The sequence below is a fragment of the Dermacentor variabilis genome, chromosome 10 (assembly GCF_050947875.1).
Source record: "Dermacentor variabilis isolate Ectoservices chromosome 10, ASM5094787v1, whole genome shotgun sequence".
NCBI lineage: Eukaryota > Metazoa > Arthropoda > Arachnida > Ixodida > Ixodidae > Dermacentor > Dermacentor variabilis.
The window spans coordinates 122,384,267-122,399,510 of NC_134577.1; the positions used below are offsets into that span (position 1 = coordinate 122,384,267).

At 45.7% G+C, this 15,244-nt stretch overlaps 1 protein-coding gene across 3 annotated transcripts in view; it reads left to right on the forward strand.

Annotated features, from left to right (window-relative positions):
• Positions 1 to 15,244, forward strand: part of Polr1A (RNA polymerase I subunit RpI1) — a 314,770-nt gene that overhangs the window by 285,782 nt on the left and 13,744 nt on the right. For all 3 annotated transcript variants that reach the window (XR_012823481.1, XM_075673365.1, XM_075673366.1), the window contains one exon: positions 14,673 to 14,783. Coding sequence is in view for 2 of the 3 variants with exons in the window: in XM_075673365.1 (XP_075529480.1) it covers positions 14,673 to 14,783 (111 nt within the window). In the remaining variant the exon portion in view is untranslated. Of the gene's footprint in view, positions 1 to 14,672; positions 14,784 to 15,244 lie in introns of those variants that run through there.

The window sequence follows — 15,244 nt, forward strand, 5'->3', positions numbered from 1 at the left end:
ATAGGACGCACTTATGGCACTCACTCTTACCTCTTGATGGGGGGGTATCCTCCGACTTGTAGTAAGTGCGGCAAAAATCTCACAGTACTGCATGTTCTTATTCAGTGTCCTGCCTGCAATAATAGCAGAGAGGAAAAGGTATTTTCCTTCCGCATGTAGTGAAAATATACCTCTTTCCTTAGAATTTTTTTTTAGCAATGAACTACTTTTTAACCTGAAATTAGTCTTACAGTTTTTAGCTGAAACAGACACTATGAAAATTATTTGGCCACGTTATATTTAGCACATGACTAACAGCCCTTGTGTTCAAGGTCTCTCTTGAAGCTCTAGTGTCACTGTTTTGTTTTGTTGCATCATGTTTTTAACGAAACCCAATTCCCATAACCCACATCACTAACTAATCAGTTTCATTATTTTAGTACCTATATGTTTTACATTTACAGGAATTTGACATGCCACAAGTAACGCCGGAAGAAGTAAAGAGAGCCTTGGCGAGCTATGCAAAGGGGGAAAGCAGTTGGGGAGGATCAGGTTACCGCAGATTTGTTGAAGGATGGTGGGCAGATTGTTCTAGAAAAGCTGGCCGCTCTGTATACGCAATGCCTCATGACCTTGAGCGTACCGGAATCTTGGAAGAATGCCACCACCACCACCATCATCATCATCATCATTATCATCATCAACAGCCTGGTTACGCCCACTGCAGGGCAAAGGCCTCTCCCATACTTCTCCAACAACCCAGGTCATGTACTAATTGTGGCCCTGTCGTCCCTGCAAACTCCTTAATCTCATCCGCCCACCTAACTTCCTGCCTCCCCCTGCTACGCCTCCCTTCCCTTGGAATCCAGTCCGTAACCCTTAATGACCATCGGTTATCTTCCCTCCTCATTACATGCCCTGCCCATGCCCATTTCTTTTTCTTGATTGCAACTAAGATGTCATTAACTCGCGTTTGTTCCCTCACCCAATCTGCTCTTTTCTTATCCCTTAGCGTTACACCGATCATTCTTCTTTCCATAGCTCGTTGCGTCGTCCTCAATTTAAGTAGAACCCTTTTCGTAAGCCTCCAGGTTTCTGCCCCGTAGGTGAGTACTGGTAAGACACAGCTATTATACACTTTTCTCTTGAGGGATAATGGCAACCTGCTGTTCATGATCTGAGAATGCCTGCCAAACGCACCTCAGCCCATTCTTATTCTTCTGATTATTTCTGTCTCATGATCCGGATCCGCCGTCATTACCTGCCCTAAGTAGATGTATTCCCTTACCACTTCCAGTGCCTTGCTACCTGTTGTAAATTGACTCTTAAACATTAGTTTTCTGCAGATTAATTTTTAGACCCACTCTTCGGCTTTGCCTCTCCAGGTCAGTGAGCATGCATTGCAATTGGTCCCCTGAATTACTAAGCAAGGCAATATCATCAGCAAATCGCAAGTTGCTAAGGTATTCTCCATCAACCTTTATCCTCAATTCTTCCCAATCCAGGTCTCTAAACACCTCCTGTAAACACGCTGTGAATAGCATTGGAGAGATCGTATGTCCCTGCCTGACGCCTTTCTTTATTGGGATTTTGTTGCTTGCTTTATGGAGGACTACGGTGGCTGTGGAGCCGCTATAGATATCTTTCAGTGCTTTTACATACGGCTCGTCTACACCCTGATTCCGTAATGCGTCCATGACTGCTGAGGTTTTCGACAGAATCAAACGCTGTCAAACGCTTGTCAACAGAAGAACGCAAACATAATCTTAATCCATAAGAAAGGGGACGCCAAAGACTTGAAAAATTATAGACCGATCAGCTTACTGTCCGTTGCCTAAAAAGTATTTGCTAAGGTTCTCGCAAATAGAATCAGGAACACCTTAGACTTCTGTCAACCAAAGGACCAGGCAAGATTTCGTAAAGGCTACTCAACAATAGACCATATTCACACTATCAATCAGGTGATAGAGAAATGTGCGGAATATAACCAACCCTTACATATAGCTTTAATTGATTACGAGAAAGTGTTTGATTCTGTCGAAACCTCAGCAGTCATGGCAGCATTAAGGAATCAGGGTGTAGACGAGCCGTATGTAAAAGCACTGAAAGATATCTATAGCGGCTCCACAGCCACTGTAGTCCTCCATAAAGAAACCATAAAGAAAGCAACAAAATCCCAATAAAGAAAGGCGTCAGACAGGGAGATACGATCTCTCCAATGTTATTCACAGCGTGTTTACAGGAGGTATTCAGACACCTGCATTGGGAAGAATTGGGGATAAGAGCTTATGGAGAATACCTTACTAACTTGCGATTTGCTGATGATATTGCCTTACTTGGTAATAATTGCAATGCATGCTCACTGACCTGGAGAGACAAAGCAGAAGCGTGGGTCTAAAGATTAATCTGCAGAAAACTAAATTAATGTTTAACAGTCTCTGAAAAGAACAGCAGTTTACGATAGGTAGCGAGGCACTGGAAGTGGTAAGGGAATACATCGACTTAGGGCAGGCATTGACTGCGGATCCAGGTCATGAGACTGAAATAATCAGAAGAATAAGAATGGGCTGGGGTGTTTTTTTTTTGGCAGGCATTCTCAGATCATGAACAGCAGGTTGCGATTATCCCTCAAGAGAAAAGTGTATAACAGCTTTGTCTTACCAGCACTCAGCTACGGGCCAGAAACTTGGAGGCTTACGAAAAGGATTCTACTTAAATTGAGGACGACGCAACAAGCTATGCAAAGAAGAATGATGGGTGTAATGTTAAGAGATAAAAAAAGAGCAGATTGGGTGAGGGAACAAACGCGAGTTATTACTTAATATCAAGAAAAAGAAATGGGCATGGGCAGGACATGTAATGAGGAGTTATGATAACCGATGGTCATTAAGGGTTACGGACTGGATTCCAAGAGAAGCATAGCAGGGGGCGGCAGAAAGTTAGGTGGATGGATGAGATTAAGAAGTTTGCAGGGACAACATGACCACAATCAACACATGACCGAGGTAGTTGAAAAAGTACGGGAGATGCCTTTGCCCTGCAGTAAGCATAGCCAGGCTGATGATGATGATGATGATTTACGTCGTTTACAGCAAGCTTTTTGGCCCTTTTACAGCCTTGTCACATGTACCATGAGGAATTAGTTGTCCATGCCATCCGCAGTACATCCTTAACATTACCATGTGCCATGGTGCTCTTTGGCAGCAGCAGTTGAAAAAGTACAGGAGAGGCCTTTGCCCTGCAGTAGGCGTAGCCAGGCTGATGGTGATGATGATGATGATGTTTTACGTCATTTACAGCGAGCTTCTTGGCCCTTTTACAGCCTTGTCACATGTACCACGACGAATTCGTTGTCCATGCCATCCGCAGTACATCATTAACATTACCATGTGCCATGGTGCTCTTTGGCTACAATTGGCCTTTGCGCCAAAAGACGCCTCACATCATCATCATAATTTTTCTGGACAGAGCATGCACTTGCAAAACCTGAATCGTCGTCACCTCCACTCGCCCGCATTCTTTCTCGCTCGGGCATCGTCTCAGGTTTTCTGAACCCATGCGTCGCAACGTCCGCTCTCTGTGCCTTGTCGTCTGTTAGCCTACTGTTTCGGCTGCCTTGAAGGATACACGGAAATCTAAGAATCCCCAGGTTTCAGAATATATTAGTTTGTATACTGAAGCATTGTTAACATCAGAGGGAATCTGAATAACGATAGTTATCCCGAAAAGTTTGATGTTCTGAAGTTCGTAGTACTGAAATATTTTTACATTGAAACTATAAGAAGTCAGCAGGGGATTTCTGAAAAGTTTGTTAGTATGGTGTTCATAGTAATGAGGTTCCACTGTAGTTGTTTAGACAAGCACTCTGTGTGCACCTCTTTCCTAGACTGCCCTGCTCGTCGGCATGTCAAAGTTTATCGGCGTTGAATCAGAGTCTCTGTTTTATGCGTAGATGAACTCTATCCCTCAACATGCTTATAAGTCGACTTAGGGCCCGTTGCAGTGAAACCAAAGACAAGCAGAATAGCGAAGAACAAATGCAAATTCGACACTATTCCCCACTATGCCAACGAAGTCTCTTCAACACTTGTACTCTCCCACCTGCCGCACCTTGCTGCACATTGCATGCGTACTGCTCTCCCATTATGTGTTGCCTAGAGCAGTCGCACGTCTTTTGCCCTCTTGAGTCAGTGAGGTGCCTTTGTGCTCGCACTGGTGGCAAGCATGCGGTAAGAACAAGCCGATTTTTCCGTGAGGTGCCGAGCGGCTGATGATAATGATGATTTACGTCATTTACAGCAAGCTTTTTGGCCCTTTTACAGCCTTGTTACATGTACCATGAGGAATGCTTGCCTCCAGTGTTCTCTCATCATGGCTTTGCCGTGAGCTTCTACATTGGCTTCTCCGTCATCAAACACACTGCCCCTGCCAGTGTGCCGCCAGGGCATGTTTGCTGCTAGTGTGCACACTTATGTGCATCACAGCGAAGCATTGCTTTTTGGCACTTGCTGTTTTGGTAAGCATGCCACAGGCACCTTAATCTCAATACCCATCACCGTGTTGAAAAAAAAAAAAAAAAAAAAAACTCAATTGCGCCACGTGATTTCGACGTTTACTCAAACGGTGTCGTGGCATTAATTATTTCCAACCCAGCGATGGGCATTGAGATTTAGGTGGCTTGCCCTAAACACATGTGTCAGTGTAAAAGATTTCAGTCTTTTCAAAAAACTACAACTGCAAAGCTGGGGGTGCGATCATTTATGGAGGGGGGGGGGGGTAAACAAAAATGCATTATTTCAAGAGCAAAGTTAGGAGTACATTTATTATGAGAGTGTGTTCATTGCGCAAGTATACTATACCGCATTTGGCGTAGAGACTCTGCAGCGCTACATTTTACATGCGCCGTGGAGCCCCTCGTGCTCGAAGCCTCCCAAGGGAGCATTTCACTTCACTTTTGGTGCAAAACAAGCGCTGAGCATGTTGCAGATCGGCTGCCCTGACTGATGCAGTAGCAGACTGTGCCACTGCGAGCACTCCCCTACGTGGGCCCGATTCAGGGATCATACACACACCGCTGCGTCGGCCAGGTCCGCCTCTCTCAGTGCAAGCTTCGTCTGGCTCGACAGGGCTGATCAAAATGATGACGCAACACAGACGGAGGGAACGACAAAAAAAGCAATGCATAGATTATAAAAGTGCAAAAGCATGTGGGTCATTCCGTGCCAAGTGTCCCTGACGTGTGGCTTGACCATCTCGGGTATTTCTTCAAAGGGCCCTTCACCAGGTCGGGGCACTTTTAGCTGACAAGCGCAGCGCATACAATGCATGCTATTGATTGTGTCTGCTTAAGTATTGCTTCCCTGTGTGCTGCAGAAAGAGCCTAAATTTCAAACCAAATGCCGTTTACCCTTTTCCTCGTGGGCACCTGCGCTCCCAGCCAGAGAGTCGACGTCAATCCAATTGCGCAAGTGCACCTAGGTACATGTCTGTGCTGTGACGTCACTCATAGTTATACTAGGAGAATGCCAGCAAACTTGAGAGTAGAAAAAAATCAAGAGGCAGACATAGATAAAGAGACGGGAAGGTGGCTGGACTAACAACTGATCTTCATTCATGAAAACGACGTCCCCCAAGTCCGTACTGAACATGCGCAGGCACAACAAAACAAAAACACAGTCAACACCTTATCTATACACGTCTACAGTTTTGAAGAAATAAAAGCTCTTTCTTGGTTAGGAACACAGATGGGGCGCTTATACACTTCTCGGGGCCAAGGTTATAGATGCGATAGGCTTCAATCAGCTCTCTTTCCTGCTGAGTCTTAGCCTTCGCCAAGATTGAAACGTCACTGAAGATAGGGTTACAACCGCACTCCTTACAATGCAGCGGAAGATTACCTCCTGTGCCTGTGGGTATTAGATTTGCATGCTCACGCATGCGATCATTCTCACAGCAACCGGTTTGTCCTATGCAATCTCTACTGTATCGGGCATGCGCTGTCTGCGCTACCTTATCAGGACAGCACTGATATCACGCGTGCGTCTGACTATTTAAGTGCGTGCCAATAAACCCTTCGCTGCTTCTTGTTCCTGCCATCGTGTAGTTGCCTCGATCTTTACCAGACACACGTCGCGCACGTTACATGGTGTCAGAAGTGGGCACTTCGGGTCGAAGCGTGGATCCGGCAGAGCCCCAAGATGGAACTACTGAAGGCACCGCCACCCTTGCAACTTACCGGCAATCTTTTAGAGCAATGGAAGCGCTTCAAGCAGAAGTTTGACTTGTTCATAGTGGCACCCAGTGGCATATGCATCCCGTGCACTAACACAAGCTGAGCAGCATTACGCGCAGACTCTCAGCATTTCGTTCGGCTGCGAGAAGTTTCACCACTTCGTGTACGGGCACAAAGTTTTTATTGAAACTGACCATAAACCGTTGCTATCTATTGCTGCGAAAGGGATCTGCGACATGCCTCCCCGCCTTCAGAGGTTTTTTTAAGACTTCTGAAATATGATTTCGTTTTACAGTACGTGCCAGGAAAACACCTCGTCTTGGCCGACATGCTGTCAAGATCAGCTCCGGCTAGTCACGAGGACATCGCTGATGCCGCTGACGACGTGGAAGTGCACGCAGTGCAAGTCCTGGGCTATTTGGTCACGGGCGCTACGCGACAGAAGCTGGTGCAAGAAACAGCGCGTGACGGTTGCTTGAGCATTGTCATCTCCAATTTGTCAAGCGGTGAGAGCCTGCAGGGTGAACTCAAGCCGTTTTCATCAGAGCTTTCCGTTGTGGACGGTATACCGCTGAAAGGAACAAATGTGGTCATACCTAAAAGCATGCGACGTGAAATCCTAGGACGAATTCATACTGGGCACTTGGGATTGCAGAAATGCAAAGAAAGAGCACGACGTCTGGTTTTTTGGCCTGGGCTCAGCAGCGACTTATCCCTGATGATTCAGAGTTGCTCGACTTGTCGGAAGTTTTCATACAAGCAACCGAAAGAACCCTTACTCATGCGCCCAATCCCATTATGCGCATGGGTTCGAGTTGGTGTAGACATTTTTTCTTTTGGGGGAAGTTCGTACGTCGTAGCATTTGACACGCATTCAAACTTTCCGGAAGTCCAGAAGCTCCAGGACACCACTGCAAGAGCAACAATTTCCGCACTTAGCGCAATGTTTGCCAGGTATGGCGTACCTCTGGAGGTGTGCACCGACAACGGGCCGCAGTTTTCAAGTTATGAATTTGCAGAATTCGCAAGAAAATATGACTTCGCTCATGTCACATCCAGTCCCCGCTTCCCACAGTCCAATGGTCTGGCAGAGAAAGGGGTACAGATGTAAAACGCCTCTTGAAGAAAAGTGAAGACTCACGCGAAGACTTTTGGCTAGGCTTGTTGGCCTACCGCTCTACACCGCTTGTGGACGGCCGATCACCTGGAGAACTTCTTCAAGGCAGGCGTCTCAGGTCGAATGTGCCCGATTTTGGCGACGTGCAGCCTACGCCAGTCAAAAAACATCGTCAGACCAACGGCGGAAAGCATTTGTCACCCTTGGACAAAGGGTAGATCGTAAGGCTCAGGGACACAACATGGTCCCCGAAAGGTATTGTGATGGGTAGAACGTCTCCGAGGTCCTACAACGTGGAAACAGAAGGTGGTCGGGTGTTTAGACGTAACAGACGGCATCTCCTTCAGACTCGCGAACAGTGGACAGCAGACGAGAGTGATGATGATGACTGCGGTTCATCTTACAGCTTGTGCACTGACTAGTGCAAGTAGCTCCGTTGATGTTGCACCGTGCCAGCCTACACACCCGCATCCTCAAGCGTCGTCCACCGATGGCCCAGCACCAACTACAGCGCACCACGTGCTATCTCCTCCTAGGCCGACGCCAGTCCCAAGAAGGTCGGGTCGCACCAGTAGGCCACCGCAGCGGCTTCGGTACGACGCGGCCTTTAATCAAGTAACCTGAACTGTTGTGCTTCTTCGTTACCCATCAGAGGATGTATCGGGCATGCGCTGTCTGCGCTACCTTATCAGGACAGCACTGATATCACGCGTGCGTCTGACTATTTAAGTGCGTGCCAATAAACCCTTCGCTGCTTCTTGTTCCTGCCATCGTGTAGTTGCCTCGATCTTTACCAGACACACGTCGCGCATGTTACATCTACCACATTTCAAAGGAATACTGTACACTACACATGTGTCGCACGTGCAGTGCTTCACGACATGCTTGGCATTGCACGTACTCTTTCACGAACTGTGCTGCGAGACCCTGATGCAAAGTTTTGCAAGCTTACAAGGCACAGAACAAACCAAACTGACTAACCAAACGCGCGAAATGCCTAGACGTGGGCTGACGTCGTTTCTTGCCGCAACCTTTTTCAATCTATGTGAAATGCCATGTACATACGGCATAACCACCTAGTTCTTTTTTATTTTATCTCACACTTCGCGATCCCCCCTGTTTTTCATTTTGAAATGCTTGTACACAGATTCAGCCACTGCAGTGATCAAAGTCTTTGGATAGCCTGCCACTAACAGTCTCCTTTCTTGCTGGGCGGCACTGTCTTACGTTAGATGCGTACAACTCTTTTCCACCGCATTTGACAAGCACAAAGAGGCTAAGCCACGCATGACCAGTTTCGAGTGAGTGGATTGGTATGGTAGCAACGTCTTTTTAGTTCTTGGACCAGCAAATGTGACCTTGAGTGCGAAAGGTTAGTCAAATCTAAAAACCTGATGGAATTTTCTTGTGGTGCCTCATGGGTGAAACTAAGATGTCGAGAGGAATGCTGAAAAGCTGATAAAATATTGCAAATGATATCAGTGAGACAATCACTTCGTCTGATATTTAAGAGAACCAGGAAATCGTCAACATACCTTAACACCCGGGCAACACGGTAATCGGTAATGGTGTCTGACAGAGACTTGTCGAATTTCACTAAGAAAATACCGCACAGTATTGGCGCAACACTTGACCCTATACATATACCATTCTTCTGTAAAAACATCTTGCCATCGAATTTAACAAAAGTTGCCGACAAGTAAAAAGATGACAGTTCCATAAAACTCAGTCGAGAGGCCACAACTACCTTGAAAACTTGGCGGACTTGGGGGATGTCGTTTTCATGAATGAAGATCAGTTGTTAGTCCAGCCACTTTCCTGTCTCTTTGTCTATGTCTTCCTCTTGATTTTTTTCTACTCTCAAGTTTGCTGGCATTTTTGTAGTATAACCATGTACCAACTAGCCCAACAAGCCACTCTCATGAAAGTCACTCATAGTGACACGTGACTTCAAGAATTATTTGAGGCAACATCAGTTATTTGTTTAAACTGCTCCTTAAATAGATGAATACAAATGGGACCGTTTTGAAGCTCAATGTTTTGTGAAAATGGCCATGCTAAATGTGTGACTGTGTGGCATTTTCTCATTTGGTAGACTTGACCATGTTACTGAATGAAGGCTCTGAGTGTAAGTAGCCTTCCAAGTCATCTTCGCCTGACAATGGCTGTGGAACTTAGGATCAGAGAGCCAGTGATAGATATGCAGCTGCTAGGTGCTTTCCAGAATTGTACTTTTGTATGATGCCTCGATCAATTCTGCAGCCAGGTGTTGTGCCAGCCCAAGGGGCCTAGTGAACAGAGCTCATGATGAGGCTGTCTTTATGGAGGGGGGGGGGGGGTATGATAGATATTGTTAAGAGCTATTGTTACAATATGATAATAGAGCGAACACGCAATATTGCGAGTCCAAGGTGCCGACGCGCGAAATGCCTAGCCGCGCAGTCCGAGGTGCCGACGTGCAAAATGCCTAGACGCAGGCTCGAGGAGTCGACACTCGATGCGCTTATTCGCGCAGTCCGACGCGCCGACCCGTGAAATGCCTAGACACTGCCTCGAGGAGTCGACACTCGATGCGCTTATTCGCGCAGTCCGAGGTGCCAACGCATGAAATGCCTAGACGCGGGCTCGAGGAGTCGACACTCGATGCGCCTATTCGCGCAGTCCAAGGTGCCGAGCGCGAAATTCCCAGCTGCGGGCTCGAGGAGTCGATGCTCAATGTATTTAGTCGCACAGTCGGAGGTGCCGACGCGCGAAATGCCTAGACGCGGGCTCGAGGAGTCGACACTCGATGTGCCTATTTGCGCAGTCCGAGACGCGCGAAATGCCTAGACACGGGCTCGAGGAGTCGACACTCTATGCTCTTGTTCGTGCAGTCCGAGGTGCCGAGCGCGAAATTCCCAGCCGCGGGCTCGAGGAGTCGATGCTCAATGTATTTAGTCGCGCAGTCGGAGGTGCCGACGCGCGAAATGCCTAGACGCGGGCTCGAGGAGTCGACACTCGATGCTATTGTTCGCGCAGTCCGAGGTGCCGATGCGCGAAATGCGTAGACGTGGGCTCGAGGAGTCGACACTCAATGTACTTAGTCGCGCAGTCGGAGGCGCTGATGCAAAACATGCTTAGGCGAGGGCCCGAGATGTCCGCACGCGATGTGCTTGATCGACAAGTCGGAGACTCCTATGCGCGATATGCTTAGCCGCGGTACAAGGATTGCATGTGTGATGTGCTTGGTCACAGCCGCATGTCCGACGATTCCGCGTGCGAATCTTGGTCGCGAAGTCCGCGTCACCGATGCACGGAATGCTTTGCCATGGATCTGAGACATCCACAAACGTAGGGATCTGACACGCTACCGCAATGTCCGCGTAGCACCCGTTTTGGCACGTCGAGATTATTGCGAGCGGAGACTTCCAGGCTCGCGAGGTGCAAAGAGCCGAGCAGACGATGCGAGCGCCGGACCAATTGCATACCACGCTGGAGTCACGTGGCGGGCACGGCCAATCGCAGACTCCGGTACGACCTTCAATCATTTGCTTTTTGTGTGCTTGTTTCTGTACGGAGGAGATAGCTGAAGAAGGAGAAATGTGCTAACCAACGAGACTAAGATGGCGGTGCTCGGTTGCTCCGTTCCAGAGATATTGTGGCTTGAAAAATGCTGTTCTTTCTTGATTTCCACAAAATTTTTCGCCACCTTGGCTGATAAAACCATTTTTTAGAGCACTTCTACGTGGTTTACATGGATGATATTTCGGAATCGGATAAAAGAGTTACAGAAACTCAAAATGTGATATTTAAAAAATCGATTTTTCGGCCATTTTTCGCTATGTAAAACCCGCGGTGTCTTGGAGTGGTATCTGAGGATATTTTTGTTGAAAAAATTATTATTGCTAGGTGGCACGCTTTCAAAATTTGCCCTGAGTTGGGCTGGACAAGTTTTGAAGTGAGGAAAGCTCACAGTAAAATTTATTATGAAGAACGACTGAAGAATATGGAAGAAAGTAAATTGGCTGGGAGAGTATCTCATATTCATTAATGACTTGCCAGAAATATTAACACATGCGCACTGCCTTCTTCATGCTGATGACACCACTATTTTTGCATCTGATAAAAATTTATTTGCATTGCAGGATAAATTTAACGCTGACCTAGCGAATGTTCATTCATGGTGTGCAAAAAACAAGCTAACTATTAACCCATCTAAGACAACATTTATGGTATTCCATTCTTCAAAAACTTTCCACATTGACTCTATTGTAGTGTCTCTAAGTAATAATGTATTTGCAAGATCCGCGTCTACTAAATTTCTAGGTGTAGTTCTAGATGAGAACCTAAAGTTCTAGTGCCATATTCAATCACTTATTAAAAAGATCTCATTTGGTATTCACATCATCATAAAAACTCTCTCCTTTCTTCAGTAAACAATTCTCGTGTCTTTATATTACGCGTACATATACACAGTCATCTCTCATACTGCCTGTCATCTTGGGGTAATACATATGCCACACATCTTCATCAGCTAGAAGTTTTGCAAAAGCAGGCATTACGATTAATTGCATTCCAATCGCAGACATCTCCCTCTGCTCCCATATTCCATTCCGTAACTGTTTTACCTTTACGCATGTTATTCAATCATAAGCTGTCACTACTTATGTTTCGTCTTATAAATACTGAGTTTAATAGTCCAGCTTTTACTCGCTGTAGCCTCATCAATTATAACAACACAGGATTTTCAGCACAACTCAATCTTCTCCTTCCAAAAGCAATAACTAATTACGGGAAATTTACCATTGCGTTTTCAGGCATTTCTGTTTGGAATTCAATACCATCTGATATGAAGTCATCTACATTATTATCATTCAAGCATAGAACGAAGGAGCATATGATGAATACTTTATCTGACTCATAGTATAATTTAACGAACCTAGAATTAATGAGATGTTGTTCTGCTTTACGATTATGCAATGTACTGTTCAATTACCGAGTCACTGAATTTTGCCTATAATTGATACTTCTCCTAGTTGTTAGCTTTACGTGGCCATTTATCCTCGTTTGAATTTCTGCAAGTTATTTTTAAGATTTCTTCAATTATGTTTTGCTTTTTGCTTTTTAACTAGGTGATTATACTTGTGATATTTTTAATAGATTTTTTTTTCTCTTACCCTTTATTTCCGATGATGACGTAGAAATTGTATAATACATGACACAACTCACTGTTTGCACGATCCTACTATCCCCTTTTCATGTCTTGTTAGGAGGTCTCCCCGACAGTTGCTACTTCGGGACCTCCGAATGTGTACTTATACCCATATTGTATTTGATTTCGTCAAACATGCGTGTGCCTGACCTTTATGTTGACCCCAATAGTGACCCCTTAAGTGGCAGCATCTGTTTCGGTGGAGCAGCGAACACACATAAGCTATTTTCATCTATCTTTCGTCTATTTTCCGCCTGCTCTGGGAAGATTTTTAAGCAATAACCGTAGCCCACAATGCCTGATTGTGGTATTTAGCCGATTCTAATGCGTGGTTTTTTTAACCAAGAAAATTAGAACAAAAATTGCCTGCACGTGAAACCAAAACCATCTTTGCGGCGTTCATGTGGTTTACCGCATACCACAGATGTATTGTGACGAACCTGACTTTAAGGAACAGCGCGGCGAAGCTGGCTTGAGGAAACTTGCCTTCATTGTGCAACACATATAAGACCTTGGCCCATTTTTATTGCTAGAAAATTGGGTTCACATTAGATTTTCACTTTGTTTAGAAGCTTTAATGTCATTTCTAAGTTATTTTTCTACTTTGGACGCATAGAAAGTAGGCACACATTTGATTTGGGGGCATGTTGGAATTGCAGAAATACTACAAATAATACAGCGGTGTGTTTCGCTGTTTTTTCTCCATCTTGTTTAATTCGACCTGCTGGATAACTTGATCTATTTAGTTGGTCCTGTCAGGGCTGAATTAAAGGAAGTCGACTGTATCGAGGTTTAACTGGATATACTGCAGACTTCTGCATTGAACATACAATTTGTTGTGCTTTTTCGTTACGTTTTCCCTTTTACTAAAGGAAGCATAATTCTGCTGAAGTAGTAGTGAACAAGCTGCTGGTTAAAGGGCCCCTCACCATGCCCCATAGCAAATTTTGGTTATACGCTGGAAGTTGTTACGTGCCCTTCTAGGGAGCATTCTCCCGCAAAAATTTTCCAAATTGATTAATTAATAGCCGAGATAAAAATATTTCAGTGCCGCGACCCCATAATTTCAGAAAGCAAGCTCCGCTACCAAGTGAGCTACTCTCTCCACTTGCCCCATCCAGCCTCCACAAGCGAAATTACTTCCCTGCATTATCCCATACCGGACCTCAAGGATTGCGTGGCGCATACTTTATTTTTATCCTCTGTTTTTTGCGGCGTGGTGCGCTGATAGCGTCACATGCGAGCTGTTGTGGTCATCTCGTTTTGCGCAGCGCACAATTTTGCGCGCTGTGCACAGCAACATTTGACTAGCAGTATAAATCAGTGCTACGCGAACACTGAGGCAGACAAAAGCGGATCACAGAGCATGATCGTGCACTGGACACGGTAGAAAATGACATAATTTCGGTGTCTGCTCGCACAACTGCACGACGTGCCAACAATCAGACAGAACAGAAGTGCATCTCTGTTGCTGCAGTGCAAAGTGAAACAAACACATGCAAACATTCTTTTGCGTGTCATAGTATTTCTCTAAACCTTAATTCGTCTATGGATGGAACAGATTACACAAATAACACATGTTGCCTTGAATAATTCTCGAAGTCACATGTCACTAAGAGTGACGTCACAGCAAAGACACATGTACGTAGGTGCACTTACACATATATGTCATCCCTCCAGCTTGGAGCGCAGTGGCCACAAGGAGAATGGCAAACAGCGTTTGGTCTGGAATTTCAGCTCTTTCCATGGTGCGTAGAGATGTAGTTCTTAGCAGGCACGATCATTAATGCACATTGTTTGCATGGCGCTTGTCAGCTCAAAATGGCCAGACCTGGTGAGGGGCCCTTTAACCTTTATGTATAATTTATTTTTCTCCAATGTCATGTAGGCAATGTATATTGTGGCTCTAGAGGCCTAAACAAGTGACTGTTGTCACCTTTTGTCTCCAGCATAATGGCAATCATGCATTGACAAACAAATGAGGCAGATATATTTAATGAGACTTGACGTTATAATCGCACCTGCAAGCTGGGAGATGTGCATGTGAATCTTACACTTATGTGCACAGTTGTGTGGCAATTGCAGAGCCCTTCTCTGTGCCTTCTTTGAAGCTGTCAGTGTTGTGTGTGATGGTGGTGCACTATATTCTGCAGGAGATGTTCCGGTACGGTGAAATAATCGATCTGAAGCGCATCTACAGCAATGACATTCATGCCATTGCCAACACTTTTGGCATTGAAGCTGCAAGAACAGCGATTGCTAGGGTAAGTTTATAGCATGTGGGCTTTTATGACAAACTGCATTTTTTACATGGCTACTGTAGCACTACATCTTCAGGCTTGGAGTGATGCCTGAAACAGGCAGAAGATGCTGAGAGCGAGTGGGGCTATACTAATTGAGGTACAACCAAATTATAAAGGTCTACTAAGCTTCAACAAAGACACTCCCTCACCAGAACAGGAATTGGCCTCCTTGGTGCAGTATTCAGCCACTCCCTCCCTCATGATTCCTACAATTAATCCATGGCCCTCAGTCCCCAGCAGCTGTGAAGCAAGTGACCAAGGCTGCAGTCAGATCAGTAATGCAGCAGAGGGTGCTAAGAATCTCTGGACCCGGACAGGCGGCCAATGGAAACTGACCCTGGCAACCTTTAACAGCTGAACTCCGTCGAGTGAGGCTAGCTTAGCAGGACTCTTTGAGGAACTATCAAATATTGTTTGGGATA